Here is a 21,504-nt window from a genome sequence, read left to right as displayed (position 1 = left end):
CTCCAGAGTTTTCGCTCGCGGTCTTGGCGCGAGACTTGTCCGGTTTGTCGCAGTTGTGTGACTGCAGGTGGAAAACAGCCGTATATTGTTAGAAAAGACAGCGCCAAATGCGCTGGTGGTTGTTTAAAAGGAGCGACTGAAACAACATTTGGACGACCTAGAAGGTAAGTAAGTTGTTTCTACTTTCTTTATACTGTTTGAAACGTAAAAGCTAAGGTAGCTGCTCTGACACAAGATTACCGATCTGAAGGAAGACCGCAGTCTTAGCAGAAATAGTAGCATAGTAGTATTATAAGTATATTGTATACAGCTCTAAATATGCCATCAATAACATAAGTCAGTTTTCTTCAGCAGGTCCTGTAAATAAGTAGTAGTAATTGTAGTAAAGCTAGAGTGCACTCAGTTTGTACCGACACACACTTAACAAGGTTGGTCATCAAGTCAAACACAGCTGAGTAGGTATATGCAAAAATGTGTCGCTTTATTTATTAGGTACTCATTGCTGGTACCTGGTTGGACTTTCGTTTGCTTTCAGAATAGCCTTAATTCATAGATTCAACAAGCTGCTGGAAAAATTCATATGAGATTTTGGTCCTTATTGACATGACAGCATCATACATTTGCTGCAGATTTGGTGGCACTACATCCACGATGAGAATCTCCTGTTTCACCACAACCTAAAGATGCTGTGTTGGATTCAGGACAGTGAACTCAGTGCCATGTTTAAGAAACTAGTTAGAGATAATTTGAGCTTTAAGACATGATGTTATCCTGCTTGTAATCATCCATCAGAAGATGGGTTCACTGTAGGTAGGGTCAGTAGCAATAACTCCGTAGGATGTGTTGTTTAAACAATGCTCAGTTTGTACTAAAGGGTCCAAAGCATACAAAGGAAATATCCTCTACACTATTACACCAGCAGCAGCAGCCTGAACCACGTTTTCATGTTGTTTTCACCAAATTATGACCCTACTGTCTGAATGTCGCAGCAGAAATTGAGGCTCGTCAGACCAGGTACCATTTTCAGGTCTTCTTTTGCCCAATTTTGGTGAGCTTGTGGTAATTGTAGCTCCAGTTTCCTTTTCCTAGTTGACAGGAGTGGCACCCAGTGTGGTCCTCTGCTGCTGTAGGCCATCTACTTCAAGGACACATTTGAGACGCTCTTTGCTAACCTTGCTTGTAAGGAGCAATTATTTCAGGTTGAGCTTTTTGTGATTATTCTGACAATTTTAGGTCACTTACGCTGATCCCCTGGAACTCAAGGCACCCTGATGGTGTGTGGACTTATTCATGATGAACTGTGAACTTTTGGCAACGTGCAGTGCTCTAGGTTATCTGGAGGGAGACACCTATCACAAGGAGGCTGATTGCTTAGGTGAGTCCCTTTTGAAGTGTAAATATATATGTAGTTGTTGTTTTGATTCAGAACAGTCCTCTCACAGCTGCCCTGTCTCTATGTTACAGAGAGTGTGAAAGACTTGATTCGCTATTTACGCCATGAAGATGACGCCCGTGATGTCCGGCAGCAGTTGGGTGAAAGCCAGATTGTACAGAATGACCTTCTGCCTATTATCATTCAGCACAGACAGGACAAAGCCTTATTTGATGCCTGCATCAGGTACGAATCCTGAGAAGTCTCATCTATAAAATATATGTGTATATATAAATATCCTCATCTGTATTTTAGCGAAGGTTATTTGGGTATATTTTTTATCTTATTTTTGTGTTATGTGATATGTTTTGTGATTCTGGAGTAAAGATTGATTGATAGGTAAGTGACAGTGACAAATAAAAATAGTAATACTGTCCTTTAATACAATTCGTGTAACATGTGTTACTATGGTGACACATTATTGTTAGAAAATTAATCAATTTGATTCTCTGTCAATACAAGTTTGTTTAAAAAAATCTGTTACTTAAAATCTCTCTCTCTTTTTTTTTTTTCTAGACTCATGGTCAACCTCACGCAGCCTGCCATGCTCTGTTTTGGTAAAGTCCCAGATGACCCAGTGTTCAGGCATCACTTTTTGCAAGTGACGTCTCATTTGCAGGCTTATAAGGAGGTATTTGAAGAGCAATAACGCAAGGATTTTATAAAAAGTGTTTTTTATGTAATTACAAACAAAATATTTGCAGCCAATGTTTTTATAAAGCACACAATAAAAGTATCACTGATGCCACTTTATCGTTATCTTTCATTTTCAGGCATTTGCCAGTGAGAGTGTGTTTTGTATCTTGAGTGAGACATTGTACAACCTTCTACAACTTGTGAGTATTTCACTTGTTCAGATTTTTGTTTTCATTGAGCAGTTTCCAGTCAGAGTAAAAATGCTTCTGATTCTTCATGCATTTCTGTCTGCATCCTCACTTTTGGTCACTCAGGACTGGGAGCAGAGACAGGAAGAAGATAACCTGCTGATAGAGAGGATTTTGCTGCTGGTTAGAAATGTGCTTCATGTACCTGCAAACCCCAGTGAAGAGAAGGTTTGACTTAAAAAAGAATTATGCTGATTCCATATAAGTGCTTTGCAAGTTCTTCCCATCCCTAATCTCTCTCTTTTTATCCTTTATTTGCAGAAAGTGGATGATGATGCCAGTGTCCATGATCGAGTGCTGTGGGCCATTCACATGAGCGGCTTTGATGACCTGATCAAGTTCCTGGCCTCAGCACAGAGTGAGCAGCAGTGGAGTATGCATGTGTTGGAAATCATCTCCCTTATGTTCAGAGACCAGGTTAGACAGAAAGATCCATTTTGGGAGTGCACATCTAAATGTTCTAGCTGTTCTCTGTTTCAGTGGGTTTTGTTGTTGTTGTTTTCTTTCTTTACAGACTCCAGAAGCTTTGGTGAGTGCCGGCCATGCTCGTTCAGCAGAAGAGAAGAAGAAGGACTCCAATGAGCTGGAGGCACTGAGGCAGAAGGAGCATGCAGAGAAACATTCTCGCACTTTACAAAGAGGGACCAGGTGCAGACACACAATGTTCTTTAGTGCCAAGTTTACCGTTGCCAATTACAGAAGAGTTTAAATGCACATAGATTTTCAAGTGGTGATGGGTGGGAGGTCCTGGGTAAACAAGGGTTCCAACTTGAACCTCTGAACTTCTCAGTCAAAATCACTTCCTTGCTGCAATTCTGGACTGTTCACAATAATGTGTATTACATTAGAAGTATCTGTGAACTAGGAATACTTCTGGGTGAGGTGCAGCTACAGAAGAGTTGCAGTAAAAAAAAATAGTTTCATGGCAAAAGTCAGCATAGCATTAAGACACATGGTGGAGTTGCAACAAGTTGGTTTAGAATGAGTACAGATGGATGGGTAAATGTCATTATATTTACATTTACCCAATGTAAATGCTGATGCTTGCAAAAATGTTCCCAAAAACACTATAGCATCCTCAGCACTGAGACACAATGTATATGCTGTTGTTTTCCTCTTAGACACTCTCGCTTCGGTGGGTCTTTTGTTGTTCAAGGACTGAAGGCAATAGGGGACAAAGATGTGATCTATCACAGGAACCTTCAGAATGTGAGCTGTTAAATTTCCATTAAGAAATATTTCCATTAAGAGATTGTGTTAAGAGAAAATAATTTATTGTGTCTGTTTTATTTATTTATTTTTTTAAGTTCAAAAATTACACTCACGACATTGGCAAAGCAGTGAGACGTGTTCCCAAGAGGCATCGAAAGGCCCAAGAAAGTGGGGAGAAGCGACGTTCGGCCTTAAATGTTCGACTTTTCCTGCGAGAGTTTTGTGTGGACTTCTTGGAGAACTGCTACAATAGACTCATGTACCTCGTTAAGGTCAGCCGCTGTTACGGGTCTTATTTTTTTGTATAGATGTACAGTGATATGCTGAACACAAGTTTTTCTCAGCTAAATTATTAAAATGCTTTTTTTGTGAACAAGAAGATGCTTCTTACCTCGACATCTAAAACCATCGAAAACAGCCAAAAAGGGCATCGAATGTTTTTTGTTTTCACCAGATTTTTGTCTTTGTCTTCTCAACAGGAAAGTCTCATTCGTGAGCAGACTCAGCAACATGATGAGACCTATTACCTGTGGGCACTCAGCTTTTTCATGGCTTTCAACAGAGGCAGTTGTTTCCGTGCCGACCTGGTTTCTGAGACCATGTCAATCCGGGCATTTCATTTTATTGAGCGCAACATTACCAACTACTATGAGATGCTGCTCACAGACCGGAAAGAGGCCACTTCTTGGTCCCGCAGGTAAGGCGATCGTTTAGAAGCTGGTTAATGGAATCGAATACTTGAGTCGGCCCAACACTGCTGCGATTTGTTCCTTTTAGGATGCACTTGGCACTAAAGGCATATCAAGAACTGCTGCTAACTGTGAATGAGATGGACAGATCGCAAGATGAAAGCATCCGGCAGAGTTCCAGCGTCATTAAAAGTAAGATTGTAGGTTTAAAAGTTTATATATAACTTTTGTTCAAGGGGAACAGTTTTTCACATGGTCTTCTAGTATATGCATAGTTGTGATCAGACATTTGGGCATGAATGTCATGGTAAATTTGGGCTTTTGTACAGCATAAATCCTAAATGATTTTAAAAAACAAGACTTGAGTTCACAAGTTTTAATTTATTTTGGATTTTCTCTGAACCACGCAGGGTCAAAAGTATACAAACGGTCTCAAATATGTACCACTAATACACTCTTTTAACAAGTGGTGCTGAAGGTTTTACAGTGACTTTCAACTCGCCAAGGCCTATTAATTTCTCGTTCATGGTCATGATTGAGTACAACTGGCATGAAAAGGATTTGCTTGATAGCACTCATTGGATTGACAATTGTTAAGTACAATGGGGAAGTCCAAGAACTTCACAGACGTGCTAAGGAGAATTGTAGATTTGCACAAATTGGGAAGATTTCTTGGAGCCATTTCTAAACAACTGCAGATTCTAAGATCAGTAATTCAGACTTTGCCAAAGTCTGGAACAAGACCCAAACTGTCACCCTCAGATGAGAGGAAATTGGTCAGGATGTTCAGGAACAACCCAGGAACCTCAAGGCTCAAGCCTGCCATTAACTAGAAACTGCTGAAAGACCAGCATCACTGTCCACAGTGAAGTGGATTTTACATCACCATCAACTGAGAGACAAGCCAAAGGCTTCTGGATAAAGGTTTTAGGGTCAGATGAGACAAAGATTGAGCTGTCAAGAGGTATGTATGGAGGAGTGAAGGTAAGGCTTTCAAACTTGACTTAATTTGCTGCCAGTGGTACTGGTACATTGCACAAAGTGGATGGAATAATTAACAAGGAGGACTACCTCCAATTTTTCCCCTTCCCCTCAAATCAACAGCTAGAGGATCGTTACCAATATGAGCCAGATATTAGTGGTATACAGTGGGGCAAAAAAGTATTTAGTCAGCCACCGATTGTGCAAGTTCCCCCACTTAAAATGATGACAGAGGTCAGTAATTTGCACCAGAGGTACACTTCAACTGTGAGAGACAGAATGTGAAAAAAAAATCCATGAATTCACATGGTAGGATTTGTAAAGAATTTATTCGTAAATCAGGGTGGAAAATAAGTATTTGGTCACCTCAAACAAGGAAAATCCCTGGCTCTCACAGACCTGTAACGTCTTCTGTAAGAAGCTTTTCTGTCCCCCACTCGTTACCTGTATGAATGGCACCTGTTTGACCTCATCATCTGTATAAAAGACACCTGTCCACAGCCTCAACCAGTCAGACTCCAAACTCCGCCATGGCCAAGACCAAAAAGCTTTCGAAGGACACCAGGAAAAGAATTGTAGACCTGCACCAGACTGGGAAGAGTGAATCTACAATAGGCAAGCAGCTTGGTGTGAAAAAATCAACTGTGGGAGCAATCATCAGAAAATGGAAGACATACAAGACCACTGATAATCTCCCTCGATCTGGGGCTCCACGCAAGATCTCATCCCGTGGGGTCAAAATGATCATGAGAACGGTGAGCAAAGATCCCAGAACCACACGGGGGGACCTGGTGAATGACCTGCAGAGAGCTGGGACCAAAGTAACAAAGGTCACCATCAGTAACACACTACAACGGCAGGGAATCAAATCCCGCAGTGCCAGACGTGTTCCGCTGCTGAAGCCAGTGCATGTCCAGGCCCGTCTGAAGTTTGCCAGAGAGCACATGGATGATACAGCAGAGGATTGGGAGAATGTCATGTGGTCAGATGAAACCAAAGTAGAACTTTTTGGTATAAACTCAACTCGTCGTGTTTGGAGGAAGAAGAATACTGAGTTGCATCCCAAGAACACCATACCTACCGTGAAGCATGGGGGTGGAAACATCATGCTATGGGGCTGTTTTTCTGCCAAGGGGACAGGACGACTGATCCGTGTTAAGGACAGAATGAATGGGGCCAAGTATCGTGAGATTTTGAGCCAAAACCTCCTTCCATCAGTGAGAACTTTGAAGATGAAACGAGGCTGGGTCTTCCAACATGACAATGATCCAAAACACACCGCCCGGGCAACAAAGGAGTGGCTCCGTAAGAAGCATTTGAAAGTCCTGGAGTGGCCTAGCCAGTCTCCAGACCTCAACCCCATAGAAAATCTGTGGCGGGAGTTGAAAGTCCGTGTTGCTCGGCGACAGCCCCAAAACATCACTGCTCTTGAGAAGATCTGCATGGAGGAATGGGCCAAAATACCAGCTACTGTGTGTGCAAACCTGGTAAAGACCTATAGTAAACGTTTGACCTCTGTTATTGCCAACAAAGGTTAAGTATTGAGTTGTATTTTTGTTATTGACCAAATACTTATTTTCCACCCTGATTTACGAATAAATTCTTTACAAATCCTACCATGTGAATTTATGGATTTTTTTTTTCACATTCTGTCTCTCACAGTTGAAGTGTACCTCTGGTGCAAATTACTGACCTCTGTCATCATTTTAAGTGGGGGAACTTGCACAATCGGTGGCTGACTAAATACTTTTTTGCCCCACTGTATGTTTGAAATATAAATTCATACTTATTCACCCAAGACATATACTGTAGAATTATTCCAACCTGGAAAAAGAACAACTCACAGAAATTGCTAAAATCCAAAAATAACCACAACATTCATGCCCATCATGAGTGGATGTAAACTTCTGTACACAGCTGTGTATACCACTAAGACAATCCCCAGTGTTAATTCTTGTTTATGGCTGATTATAAGAGTTTGTCTCATCTGTTTGCGTTCACTTTCTAGGCAACATATTCTACCTGATGGAGTACAGAGAGATTTTCCTGACCTTGCTGAGAAAGTATGATGAAACCAAGCAACCTCAATCCTACCTCAAAGACCTGGTAGAGTCAACTCACCTCTTCTTGCGAATGTTAGAGCGCTTCTGCAAAGGCCGCAGAAACTTGATGGTGCAGGTAAGTTCTTGTGCTTAATTTGCAGTGTTTGTTTGTTTGTTTTTTCGCCTGTCCCATTTGGTTCTTTTGCCATCAGAATTATTGTCTAAAGGCCAAGAAAGATGCCCAACGGATTTACTTTACCAAATGGACCATCCCGGCCTTGCAGTATTGGTCTATTTGATTCACCTTTGTTTTTATTGTTTATTTTATTTTCACTTGCTTTTGTTTTTTTTAATGTTAACATTTGCTCTGTTAACTCTTCAGAGGAAGAGGGTGAAGCGGAGAAAGTCTCAAGGTAAGAAAAAGGAGGCAGCTCCAGAAATGAGTCCAGAGGCCCTGGAGGAGACCTGGAAGATTGTGGAGGAAGAGCTGAAGGGTGCAGGGTTTAAGGTTGGTGTGAAGCTCAGCCTCAAGAGATGTTTTTTTGGTTATGTAGAAACATGAAATTGTTTTTAGGAAAATTACTTCACAGGAAATTTCACTTTTAAAAAATTTCACTTTTTTATACCCAAAAAGAATAATGGGACAAATCAACCTAATTTTCTTAAATGCAGACACATGAATCATTTTGTTTTGGGGGAAAATGTAATAGTATCGATGTCGCCGGGTGTGACTCGACAAAATAAGTAATGGCAGCACAACCGTAAAAATTTGGAAAGGTCAGAAGACCCTTTGAATAATATCCATAAGTTTTTGTGTGACTTTGTATTTAAAATGACTGTAATTCCTAATCAGATGATTCAGTAAACCCATTACATTAAAGCTAAAAGTCTGCATTTTAATCACATCTTGATTATTTGTTTTAAAATTTACTGATGAGATTGGAAAGTTACAAAATAATTTACCATTATCTAGAAACTTATAGACCTGACTGGTAGTTAAAAAGCACCTTTCTACACCATGTGAGCATTCAGAGTCCTTTCTGCTCTCAGGCACCTGATCTCACTCACATCCATATAGCTGTTTTATCTATGTCTACGTGCTTTATATTCACACACACTCCAATATTGTTGCATTGTAAGTATATTATAATATTATTATCAGGAGTAGCAGAGAGAAAGTTTTGTTTCAGAGCTGATTTTAGACAAGAGGTCTTAAAAATGTCAAAAACATATCGATGTGACAAACTTGCTCACGCTCAGCGTCTCCTCTTGTCCTCTGTTTGCAGTTGTCTGAATCTTTAACTCAAAGCTTAGTGCCATTTGATGCCACGTCTGAGACTCCCCTCGAGGATCAGCGTACTGAGGCTATGGTGAGAATGCAGGATGCTCTGCTGGCTCGAATGGGCCCAGAAGCTCTGGGGCTGCTGCGTGCTGCCAGGTCAGTAAAACTCAGTATGATTTTATTTTTTTTTATTTAAATCTTATAGTGGCCACTGCAAAATGTTTAAAATTTACACAGTTTCTGAAGTTAACTGCATTAGAGACTCAATTTGAAATCATGTGGATATGAAAAATGCCTTTTCTAGAAGAAGTTTTTAAAGGTTAAAAATGACTTTGTTTATTAAATTAGACTTTTCTTTCAGTTATCCTAAGTTTCTAAGCAGGCATGTGTAGTTAGGAAAATGTTTGTTTTTTTCCTTTCTTGTCATGCTCAGAGAGGTGTGGCCAGAGGGAGATGTGTTTGGTTCAGCTGATGTGGAACCTGAAGAGGAACTGGAACTCCTTAAGCAGATCCTCCAAGCCAAACTGCCAAGTAAGTATCAAAGTGTATATTTATCACTCTTGTGCAAAAGCCTCCATGCAGGATTCAAACCTTTGCTTTTGACTTCAGGGTCATCTCAGACTGCTGTGGTGGAGGAGGAGGAAGAGGAGGACGATGGACCAGAGATGGAAGAGGAAGAGCTGGAGTCTGTCCAGGTTTCTGAAACAGAGTTCAAATTTCTAGACTTTATCAAGAGGTGAGAAGTAACTTGTGGCCAATCTGTACTGTGCTCCATGCTAAATGTTGTCTTACAGTCTGTTTGCATACAGTTCTGTGACTTTCCTAATGGGAAGTTTGCCCCTTCTCTTGGTCTTCACAGATTTGCCAACCCCGGTATTGTTCATCCGTACCTTCTCCTGCTGAAATCCTATTCAAAAAACACTCCACACACAAACCACTGCATTGCTCGAATGCTGCACCGCCTGGCTGTTGACCTTAAAATGGACGCCCTGCTCTTCCAGTTGTCAGTTTTCCACATTTTCAACAAAATCTTAAATGACCCTGCTGCAGCTGCTTACCAGGTAGGGTAACAACACTGGAGGAAAGTATTTGGTAATCCTGGTTAAGTTTCTCTGACATCTGTGTGAGATGGCTCACTATGGGAGCTTCCTACTGATGCTAAATTCTGATACCAGAATATCCACATTCAGGGACTACCCTGACAGTGGATAATAAATCAGTTATGTCTGAAGCACTCTTTGTAGAAGAAAGTAAGGTTGCCTAGTGTGCAGCCAGAACATGCACTAAAGGGAGGGGATGCTGTTACATTCAGGTGTGGGAAGCTTCTGTGATTGATAACACCGGAGGGCACCTGGCATGTCAGATATCTAGCAATTAAAAAGAACACTTTCTTCTGCAAGCTGTTGATATACAGCTTAGATATTACACAATCGCTTACATGTTTTTTCCTCTTCTCTATCACAGGAACTAGTGACTCTTGGCAAATATTTAGTGAAACGGTTCGTTTCACTGGCAGCACAGAACAATAAAGCGTATGTGGAGCTGCTGTTCTGGAAAAATGTGGGAGCTGTGCGTGAGATGACAGAAGGCTACACCAAAGAGTGGGTGCTTTTCTTTTTTTCACGTTCTGTTTACATGGATTTAATACATGTGTTCATGTAAAGTCATTTTCACATGTGCACTGCAGCCCTGAACTATTATAGACATTATAATACAGAGTATAATCTCATGTTTCTAGGCAGCGCCCCTTGTGTGCCCAATTACTTTCTCGTTGCTCATGTGTGAAAACGGTTCATGTGTCATATCATATGTGTAACATTGTAAAGCATGCATATGTATTTATGTCCATAATTTGAAGTATTGCATGTCATTGTTGTGAATCTGTTAGAGAGGAAAAGAGACCAGCATGGACTGAAGAGGAGGAAGAGGAATTGCGCAGACTCTACGAGGAGCACCGTGACTCTGAAGGTTGGCTTTGTTTGCTGTTTGCACATCCTTTCTTGTCTCTTATAAGGAGTGTTGGGGTCATTACTCAAAAAAAAGAACATGTTAAATATTACTTATTCCTTTTGGGAGTTTTCTTTTGTTTTGTTTTAAGTAATGCATTGAGTTACTTAATGACTGTAGAAATGAAATTGTTACAGTATTTGTTACATCCTTTTGTGTTACTCTATCACTTGGCCTGAAATACACAGTTACATAATTGCCAGTTAAAATAAATCATATTCTGTAGTCCCACACACATAAATCAACATCCTAATAATAACACACATGAAACCTTTTATTGCAAAGCAAATTTAGAAATCACCCAAAGTAACTTTAGAGCAGTTGTTACTGCAGTTCTACTGTAGAAATATGTACACATAGAAATAGCTTTTTAATTAATTTTTGACTGTCAAACCAGCTTATTAATAATTGAACCATTGGAGCACCATAACAACATAATTCTAACTGTGACATGATTACTGAGTTAGGTAAGTGATACGTTACTGAAAAAGTAATGTGACCACATTGATGTGTTACAGAGTATATTACACCCAAAACTTGTTATAAGTTACTAAATATACTTGTACATGATGCACTGAAGTTTGAAGCTTCTGACTGCTGACTCTTGTGCATAGTGCCAGACATAGTGGAGACTCTTCTGCCATTACTAAGCAACAGCAACCGCACTCGGCGTCAGGTAGTGACACAGCTGGTACATATGCGCCTGGTGGACAATGCTAAAGAACTGAAGAAACCCAAGTATGTACTTATTTTCAATGAAGGATGTAATGCAAACTAATAATACACTGTACACTAAACAAGGCTGCCATTAAAGAATGTTTGTCGTATTCAAAGGAAAGGTACTGGAATTGTTCTGTGGACTGAAGAGCAGGAGCTGGAGTTGCAGATGCTGTTTGAGGAGTACAGAGACTCTGATGGTAACAGATATTCTATTATTTTTAAACGCATGACAGAAAAATTAAATTTTACCTTTCATCTGTCCTCTGTTCCAGTCTCAGTAAATTAAGCATGAATACTTCACAGCATGTGTCTCCAGTTTTGACTGATAAAACCTCTGCTTTCACAGATGTGCTGGGTAACATCATGAAGAAGCTCACTGCTAAGCGGTCCCGAGCACGTGTGGTGGACAAGCTGCTCAGCATGGGCCTGGTGTCTGAGAGACGAGAACTGTATAAGAAGAGAAGTCGGAGTGCTCACGGGAAGAGCACTGGAAAAGGAATGGTAGCTACTTTAGTCTTTTATGCTTAAAATATAAGAGATTAAAAACTTCAGAACAAATAAGATTTGTTTCGGGGTCAACCTTCAGGATCAATAAAGTTTTATTGAATTGAATTGAATTGAAGATGTTATTTGTTCAAATGAATTATATTTGAAGAAATGTCAATTTCTTAATAAATTTAAACAAATTTTTTGATGCAGACTGAAGAAGAGTTCTTGGCTGAACTCACACAAGGCACCCAGGATGATCCTGTGGACAGAGATGATGAATATGAGCAAGAGGATGAGTCTGAGGAGAGTGAGGCAGAGGACCTTGAAGAGCAGGAAAGTGAAAGATCACTAAATGGTGGCAGGAGGAGCCAAGGCATGCACTCTACAGGAGAAAGGAGACCTGATGTAGAGAAAATGGTGTATGCTCTGAAACAGGAAGGTGAGACAAAGGCCAGATTGCCCATGTTCTCACTGATCAGAGAGGATGAATGGATAACATGTAATGCGATGATGTGGATTTAATGTTTGTAGTAAGTTATTAAAATCTGGATTTTTTTTTTCCCCCATAGGCATGTCTGGACCTTTGTTGTGGCTACAGAATTGTCTGAACAAAACAGCAGATGATCGTGAAAATGACGGTGAGTGCATCTGTCAACAAAAAAAAAAAAACATTTTCCAGACATTGTTTTTTCTGATGTTGGTGATTTTAGGAAGATATGGATGCATGCTGCACAGTGCGTTTAAAGCATGTTGTAATTACTTTTATTTGGCGCGATATTGAAATGATTGTGGTCCGTTTCCCAGGTTTGTCTCAGCCCGTTCCACTGGCCCCGTTCACAGAGTCAAATGAAGAAGCCATGGAAAACAAGAGCTTCCAACGACTGTTGCGCAAATTGGGAATGCGAGCACCTGCAAATGAACAGGTGTGTGCTTGCATGCGAGTGATATTTCACTGTCAAATGAGTCATGTGACATTATTCTGTGCTGTAGTCCTACTCCTAATCTGTTTTGTGCGACTGTAGTTTGGGCTGAATTAGAGAAATCTATATTTAGAAATGACACAGAACTACCGTAAATACAAAAGAAAAAACTTGAGGTGAGTGTTGTTGAAAAGGGTTTTTGTTGTTGTTTTTTGGTAACTAGGAGTCCTTCTGGAGAATCCCTGCAAAGATCAGTGTATCTCAGCTCCGGAGTGCGGCTGCAGCTCTCAGCCCGAAGGAGGACAAACCTAAAAATGATGATGAGCAAGATGGGACCAGGAGCCCAGCAGAGGAACCCCGTGGGGAGGAAGAGGAGGACATGTCTCGTGAACAGAGAGCTCAGGCCCTGAGAGCTCTGCTGCTTGCACGCAAGAGGAAACGATACACCGCTGAGGATGCAGGTATATGTGGCAGATTTGTTTTCTGTCTAGGATTAAACCATTTAATTACAATTTACAGCACTTTAGCTTGTCACATAGCCAACAATGTAGCAGTAACCTTGAGTAATAATTAATGTAGTAGTAGTAGTAGTAGTAGTTTAATCTGTTAATCTGTTACAATAGCACTGTTCTCATAGGTTGTGAAGAACTGACCACTGTTTGTTTGCATCTGGAGTTTAGGAAAAAAGTAACAAAGCTTTAAGTTTGAAAAAATAATTCAGCTGCCTAATGCAGATGTTGTAAATTAAATCGAGGGTCATTTTGCTCCTGTGAAGCAAAGACAGAAGATGTTTTGAGGATTAGGATTAGCTGCCGTCTTTAGTACACTGTAAAAGCCATAGACAGGAGCTGAGAAAAACAAAAGCTCCCTAAAGTGGTTTGGGGGGTGAATTCAGCCCTCTGTAGGTCTGCAGTCTAGACAGTGGAAACTTAACTGAATATAAAACAAACCAAAGAAGTGGAAGCTGGGCCTTATGCCAGGAAGCAGGTTTGGCCAACGACTCTGAGTTTATTAACCGTGAGATGAGGGAAATTTTGGCTTTTATGTTCATTCCTGAGTCACTTAGCAGACTCTGTGAACTAAACCTGGTTGTTGGCAGGTTTATTTCAACAAACAGAGTTTCCCTGACTCCCTCACATGAGCGCTTTTTTAATCGTTTAGTTGTTAGAATACCTAAAAAGAAGGAGACAGTGATTTATTATCAGCTCAGAATAAAATAGTCTCCATCTTTGTGACTGTAGACATTAATGCAGCTGTCAGACTGTCAGCCAGTTTCCCTGCACTGGACACTTTTACTGTACCATAAGTTTATAACCGATTAATCGTCGGTGTGTTATGTGTCGTACTATAATCGGTCAAAGAGCTGCATCTTAGACTTAATGTGAACACTTGAGTGAAGATGAGGCTGAATAGATTTTGATCCTGCATCTGCTAAAAATCTCAGACAAGTTTGCATTTCAGTGACCTCGAATCTCAAGGTCAAGGGACTTGAGGGCGGATCTATCTGTTGCTCTCTTGATAACTAATGTCACAGATCAAACTAGGGATATACCGATACTGTAAAATGTGTGTGTACTCATACTCGTAAAAGTTAACCGATACCATGAACCGATACTAACTTATTTCATTAGTCAGAGGGTGGCTTGTCATTTCTGTTGTAGTTTTTTAGATTGGCCACTAGGGGGACATCCCGTGCTAAACAGGCACAGGGTTAGACGAGTCAGACTAGCAGCTCCAGATAAAAAAAGAGAAACTGGAGGCTGCTGTAGTTAGGCTAAACAAAATGTCAGCAGTGTGGACCGGAACAGCCAACTTTAACTCAGGTTTTGGAAAAGCGATGAAAAATGTCACGAGAAAATCCACGGGCAGTTAAAATAACAGAGGCTCGACTCATTTTATCGCTCTGGATGACCAGCCAATGCCTGTTGTGGAAAACATAGGATTGCACCGTCTTCTCAGCATACTCAGGCTGCAATATGAAATATAATAAATGAACAGAAGTGTTTATTTATTATTCTGAAAGCTTGAGACAGTGCCAATAGTTCAGTGATATTTTGTTAAATTACAATGTGGAGACTCTGCAATAATTTAACAGAAGTGCTTATTTTTCACTTGAAATTTTTTTGTGGTCATTTTTATTAAGATTTTATTTTTTATCGGCAGAGAATAAAATAAAACCTGTCTTCCAATTCATTGCGTGTGTGTGTGTGTGTGTGTGTGTGTGTGTGTGTGTGGTAGAAGTATCGGTTTTTGTACTCTGTATCGGCAAGTACTCAGATCCAAGTATCGGTATCGTATCGGTTTGAAAAAATTGGTATCGTTGCATCCCTAGATCAAACGGTAAACGTTGTCTTAGCTGTTTCTCCAGATTTTTATCCTCAGTTTGAGTCACCTACACTTTGTCCCTGTCAAGTTATGTTTGAATAATTTGATTTGCAAAAACAAAATAAATGTAAAATTAGGATTCCAGCTTCATCTAGTGCAAATTCAACTTAACAGGTATTACTGACTAAAATGACAGTTTTTTGAATGGAGGCTTTGCTCTTTATTTACCTGTTGCCATGGTGAATCCTGGTCTCAGAGCTGCACTGATGATGACTTCATTTCTACTCTCTATATAAAACTCAGTTTAATTTTTAATGTTGAATGTGCTTCCTATTCTTTTTAGCAGTTTTATCATCTGTCTGTGAAGCACTGCTATGTTGTCTTGGGTATATTTTGGCTATGCCTTGTATTTTATTTATGCAAGTTATGCCAAACATGTTTTTGTTGTAGTTGCATCTGAAATTGCTAGAAAAAAGCAGCGTGCACATAATATAAAGTCAGAAACCACATGTTGTGGTGAGAGTCCTCTGCTGTGCCAGTTTGGGCGAAGTAGTACAGCTGCATTAGAATCAGGATGGGAAATGGCTGCAATGCTGGTAAAATACTTAGTGTCTCAAGCGTTAATTGGGGATGGAGCAGTAATTACATTGATGTGACTTGTGTTCATACTGGGTTTTTTGTTGTTGTTGTGTTTTTTTTTTTGTGTTTTTTTTTTTTTTAAGCTCCTGAGTCAGATGCCACTCCTGTCGATGACACAGATGATGTAAATGAAAGGTGAGGTCTCATCCTATGATTTTTATTAACTAGTAAACATAAGGGGGAAATCCTCAGAGCATTAACTCCTTAAATATCCATGTTTACATCAGTTCCCAGGACAACACCTCAACTAAAAGAAACAGAAGCAGAGTTTTGGACGATGACGAGGAGAACGGTATTGTGCTCCTGCTTGTTTGACGGGTTCACTGGTGTTTGATTATGACAGAGCTTGATCATTTCGCTCACACGTTGCTCTCTTTGCAGACAAAGACTCCGCTACTGCAGCGGCTATGGATACAAATGGCGATGAAGATTCAGACAAGGAGGACATCTCTGCTCCTGTGAAGAGAAGACGCGTGGTCTTAATTGATGAAGAGGAGGATTAGAGACGGCCTTTAATGGGCTGTAAAACTTCAGATGGGAGATGCATTAAAAGTCCCGCATGTTGCACGCAGCCCGCTGGAGGCCTGAAGTCCAGACAGGAGAAACTATTAATGGAATACTAAAAAAAAAAAGTAACCCAAAAGAGCATATGGAAAATTAGCCTGTGTTTTAAAAAACAAAACAAAAAAAAACTTCTTCTTTTTGTTCTCCGAGTGGACAATTTATTGGCATTTCCTGCTAACGAAGTTCTGCTGGTCTTTAATTTTGTTAGTCTACATATGTTCTTAAAAGGTTCCCAAATAGATATCAAACAATGCTGGGAAGGTTGTGCATCATGTTTACTCTAAGATTAAACTTTTTATCTGAATGCTGTTCCATGATACAAGTCTTTTGTATGTTTTCAAGTTCTTGTCAATGTTGACTTGAGACTTCATAATTCTATTCAAGTGTACTGATTAATAAAACCACACTGCTGACAGAATACAAAAATGGCTTCCTGGCAGGTTTCTTTTTTGTTGTTGTTGTGCGTCGGCCTTTGTTGCACCACTAGGGGGCGTATACATGTTATTAACTAAGAATTAAGTATAGAATTGGTAACAGACTCATTTTTTTTCTCTTTATTGCTTTCAAATGTGGCTTTCAGTTTTTGAAAAAAATGGCTTTACAGTTACAGAGATGTACAAGACAGCCGGAAAAAATAAAAATTCTTCTTTGGTTCAGTCATACTTGTGAAAAACGCAACAAAAAAAAAATCCCAAGAATAAATGTGTGATTCGATTTCCTTCCATGTGTGGATCTTGCATCTAGTCTGCAGTCGCCGCCTCTAGTCATCCACGTTTTCCAGCTGGGTTGGAGGTGGTCTTTGTCCTCACATCTGGACCACGTTAGTAACTTCCTGTCACAGCATCTGCTCTGCCCCCATCCCACAGAGCCAGAAGCAGAGCTGACAATCTACAGACACTGCTGTGAGTTAAGTATGTGTGGGTGGAGTCCTTAAAGCTGAGAGGTTAAAGGTACATCACTTCCTGTGAACAGTAAAATGGTCTACATGAATTTAAGGGTCAGACACTTTAGTTGTTAGCAGCGACTCAGGATTTGTGACCAGAAGCATTCGTCTGATGTGAATGAGGCATCATGTTGACCAATTGATTAAATATTTAGAAGTCTAACAAATGGTAACTCAAATGGAAGTTGACTTTTCATTAAAAAATTAAAGGACATTTGATTTTTAAAGTGTGTATGTTTGTACTCAACTGTTTCCTTTAAGAAACCGTTGTTTAGTTGTTGCCCCAAGGTGACTGTGGCACTTTTTCTCAGCAGATATGAAACTGTTGCTTTTTATTTCCTGTATTTCTCAGGACTTTTTGTAGTTTAAAGAAAGCTGTAATTTTTAAAAGTAGTTTGGCAACAAACAGGTCCTCTAAGGATTTAATGCCTTACAAAACTGAACCCACTGACAGCACCCATTCAATTTCAAATCCATGAAAACTATTAAATCATACATCGTGCATAAGGCAATTAGTCATTCTCCTTCTTTAGATTGCCTTGGGGCGCTGTGTGTTTGTGGGTAAATTCTCTGGAAAATACCTGCCTATTCCATTGTAAGGACTGAGGGAAAAAACACCACAACTTCCTGATATTTTTGTCGTACTGCAATTTATCTCAGAATACATGTGTAATTGAGCTTCATGCCACAGCATGATAAGAAAATGCACAAAGATGTTATTAGTTCTGTGTGTCTGGTAGTTCATACACTTCTGTGCATTCAGTGATCAGATTGTGACTTTCAGGGATGTAAATGTTTAATGGAAAGAAACAGAACAGGGATGCTACTCTGTAGAAATTAACTGCGTTTGGAGGTGGCATCTGTTCTTCCTCGAGAGCACAAGAAAATGAGGTTAAATAGCTCACTTCTACATGTTTACTTTTTCTTCATTTTACTATGGCCACACATTTATGTTCTTGGAAATGCAGTGACGTGGCTTACGCAAATAAACGTGCCAATTAAATATTATATCGCAAGGTTTGTCAGACCAATGATTTACAATACATGATTCAAGCTTGACTGAGCACATCCAACAATGATTTCCATACGCAAATGTGGATGGGGGGACACACAGAGAGTGGTAAACAACACATGTGGGTGTTGGTTTCAACCGACAGGGCCGTGGCTGGGGCTATTGCTCAACAACACTCATGCACAACCAACTCATCTGACTGTGAAAGAAAAAAAGTGCTCCTACAAGCAGCGCTTGCAGCTGCAGCTCATTTCTGAATGTACCAGCGCAAGCCTCGAGGTCCTGTGTCACCAGTTGTTACTCTCTGTACCCAAGTCATTCCCTGTGTGAGCACTAAAGTAGAAACAAATGAGTTGGCCTGTAAACAAATTGACCTACACATCTAAACACTTGTCTCTGTTTTAACACGCAGAGCTCGACAGGCCTCACTGGAGACACACACACATATATATATGTATTAGTCATATTTTCTTTACGTTTTCCCCTTTTTAAAGGATGGGATATTTATGAAAAGTCTCCTCTCAGTTTTTGCAAATAAGTTAATTAAGTAACAAAGGTAACCAGCAAATGAATATGTATCTATAACTAGAAAGTGCATTTTCTGAAGAAACTGCAGTGTGAATGCTTGAATCTGAATGTATGCACTGAAATGAATTAATTGCTGAATTTTAAGTTAAAAATTTTGAATGAGATAAAAAAAAAAAAAAAATGAATTTTTAACCTGAAAACAAAAAAGACATTTACACAAGTCGGAAAATAGCTGAAAATGTTTTAAATGTAAATTAGAAAAACCTAAGAAATAAGAAAATAAAATTTAGAGTCAGATAACATCTGAATGAATATTAAAAGTTCATATTCTTTGAATCACTGAATTACTAAAATGTGATCCCTCCACTTGGATCCACACAGTTTAAAAAGTCTGCATTTCTGAGCTTTCAAAGACACTGTGTTGGAAAGAGAAGAACGATGGCTACGTTTTGAGGGTAAAATGATGGCTGTAGAGCAAACACTGTGGACACAGCAGCAGTTGAAAGAGAAGTGTTTAAGATGAATCATGGCACAGTGAGAGACAGAGCTCGTTAGGCAGGCAGGTGTGAGCCTGGTTGCTATAGTGACTGCACCCAGTGGCTCCATACACAAGCACACAGACATGCGCCTGACTTCTGCTGCTTAAAATGAACAGAAACGTCAGCCCGAAACAAATCGTTCCCAAATGAAAAGTACAGGTCGTATTGACAAAATTCTTTCACCGTGAGCGACAGCAATGTCTAGTCTACTGAATTCTCAGTTTTCATGGCTGTGGAGTTTATTATATGGACGTGGTGACAGTGTAAAACACCCTGTACTTCTGATTTTCAGACAAACATTCTGAGCCATTTTAACATTAGAGTCTATGGAAGAGTTGGAAGGAGGAGGCTGTGCATTGGTGACATTTATGAAAGAACCATAACACCTATTGCATTAATAAACACATTAGATGAAAGAGGACAGCGATGGCTACGTTTTGAGAGTAAAATGATGGCTGTAGAGCGAACATTGTGGACACAGCACCAATTTGAGAAAATATTTTAAGATAAATTGCCCCCCTCCTCTCACTCTAGCAGTTGAGCTGTCTCACTCTAGCGCCAACATTCCGTCCCATACACACCCATTATAAACTCTGAAATGGCTGAAAAAAAACATGAAAATTAAACTGGAACTGAAGAAAAAGTATAATAGATATTGAAAAGATAAATACAAGTTGAATAGTTGAATGTCTTGTCTTCGTTTTAAAGTTTGAATGGAGGCTCTACATTAATGTATGTGGAAGTAGTTAGATTTGAAAAATTAGTAAGTTGAATGAAAATTTGAAGAGTCTCCCATTGAAATACATGGGAAATTTTTGTATATATAATAAAATAGAAAAATAAAGATTAGAAGAACAATACTGTGAATGCTTTTCAAGCATTCACACTAAATATTAACAGTAACAGTGGTTGTAGTCTTGGTAGCCGGTGATCGGTCAGCCAGGGCCTCCACTCCTGGCCGCCGCCCGACACAGAATGCACCAGACCCTTACGGCGCCTCCTGTGGGTGGTGGGCCTGCAGGAGGATGGGCCCATGTCCCTTTTTCAAGCTGTGCCCGGCCGGGCCCCAAGGCCCCCACCAGACGCTCTCCCTTAGGCACCCTGCCCGGGCCTGGCTCCAGGGCGGGGCCCTGGTACCCCTATCCCGGGCAGGGTGAACTGTCCCTTTGATGTTCTACTCATAGCGGACTTCTGAATCACTCTTTGTCTGGTCCCTCACCCAGGACCAATTTGCCATGGGAGACCCTACCAGGGGGCAGAAGCCCCTGGACAACATAGCCCCTGGGACACACAAACCCCTCCACCACGATAAGGTAGCGATTCGCGGAGGGATCAGGATACAAGCGGCAGAAATGAGCTTCTTCCGAAGGGTACCTGGCCTCTCCCTTAGAGATAGGATGAGAAGTTCAGCCATCCAGGAGGGGCACAGAATAGAGCCCTTGCTCCTCCACATCAAAAGGAGCCCGTTGAGGTGGTTTGGGCATCTGACAAGGATGCCTCCTGGGTATGTCCCACCGGAGGAGACCCCGGGGCAGACTCAGGATGAATTGTGTTGATGAATTGTTAATAAATGTGGTGCAGCAATGGCATGTCTGAAGAGGGGGCATGTGGTCGTTTCATAACTCATGACACGCTGCTCTGCCCTCCATAAGCTGCCTTTACATTTTAAAAGTATCAGTATTTGTATCAGCAATACTGGACCTGGATTACTTGGTATTGGATTGTTATTGAAATTTGCAGTATCGCATACCTCCCCAATATGATTGGCCCCTGCGGGGCCCCTCCTCCAAACAATATCATTGTACTACAGTTCCATTAATCTAACCACTGGATTAGAGCATGGATAGAACCAGTAAGATTGTAACTAAGTAAAAAAAAATTATTACTTTACTGAAATACAGGTTTAATGTACTTGTATTTTATTTAAGTATTTCTGTGTTTTGCTTTCTGCTTTTACTCTACTAAATTTAGGATGCAAATATTGTAGTTTGTATTCCGTACCATTTTTGTAAAGCTTTAATGGTTAACGCATTCACCTTATATGCAAAAGATCTGCATTTCAAGGCTGGAAATAGACACAAAACTCAGCGTCAGTGGATCGCAAACTATTGTATTCCTAGTGCCAGTCCCAAGCCTGGATAAATGGGAGGGTTCCTTCAGGAAGGACATCCAGTGTCAAATCTGTGCCAACTCAAGCATGAGGATCCATCTGCTGTGGCAACCACACTGGAAATAAGGGAGCAGTTGAAAGTATCCATACTTATTTTATTGCTGACAAAATGCATTCCCACAGATC

At 40.3% G+C, this 21,504-nt stretch overlaps 1 protein-coding gene across 1 annotated transcript; it reads left to right on the top strand.

Moving 5' to 3' along the window:
* The first annotated feature begins 11 nt into the window (after nucleotides 1–11).
* timeless (timeless circadian clock) lies at nucleotides 12–16,612 on the top strand. Its single transcript, XM_085160279.1, has 30 exons — nucleotides 12–164; nucleotides 1,234–1,375; nucleotides 1,465–1,618; nucleotides 1,949–2,063; nucleotides 2,206–2,268; nucleotides 2,383–2,484; nucleotides 2,578–2,733; nucleotides 2,831–2,964; nucleotides 3,438–3,525; nucleotides 3,624–3,800; nucleotides 4,008–4,225; nucleotides 4,306–4,409; nucleotides 7,207–7,376; nucleotides 7,623–7,748; nucleotides 8,527–8,678; nucleotides 8,956–9,053; nucleotides 9,132–9,258; nucleotides 9,382–9,583; nucleotides 9,987–10,123; nucleotides 10,411–10,490; nucleotides 11,144–11,267; nucleotides 11,364–11,446; nucleotides 11,596–11,750; nucleotides 11,949–12,177; nucleotides 12,308–12,376; nucleotides 12,543–12,661; nucleotides 12,882–13,119; nucleotides 15,706–15,757; nucleotides 15,850–15,914; nucleotides 16,004–16,612. The coding sequence occupies exons 2-30, from the start codon at nucleotides 1,291–1,293 to the stop codon at nucleotides 16,123–16,125; spliced, it is 3,744 nt and encodes a 1,247-aa protein (XP_085016405.1). The 5' UTR covers nucleotides 12–164; nucleotides 1,234–1,290; the 3' UTR covers nucleotides 16,126–16,612.
* The last annotated feature ends 4,892 nt before the right edge of the window (nucleotides 16,613–21,504 follow it).

The sequence above is a fragment of the Neolamprologus multifasciatus genome, chromosome 5 (assembly GCF_963576455.1).
Source record: "Neolamprologus multifasciatus chromosome 5, fNeoMul1.2, whole genome shotgun sequence".
Classification (NCBI taxonomy): Eukaryota; Metazoa; Chordata; class Actinopteri; order Cichliformes; family Cichlidae; genus Neolamprologus; species Neolamprologus multifasciatus.
Note: the sequence above shows the minus strand (reverse complement) of the source record. Positions and strands in the feature narration are given on the sequence as shown.

Bases quoted from the DNA above. Each gene is read 5' to 3' on its own strand.
- timeless (XM_085160279.1), top strand. From the start codon at position 1,291: ATGATGAACTGTGAACTTTTGGCAACGTGCAGTGCTCTAGGTTATCTG. The intron at 7,377-7,622 runs GTAAGTTCTTGT...TTAACTCTTCAG, and splicing joins GCAGAAACTTGATGGTGCAG to AGGAAGAGGGTGAAGCGGAG. The intron at 9,259-9,381 runs GTGAGAAGTAAC...TGGTCTTCACAG, and splicing joins TTTCTAGACTTTATCAAGAG to ATTTGCCAACCCCGGTATTG.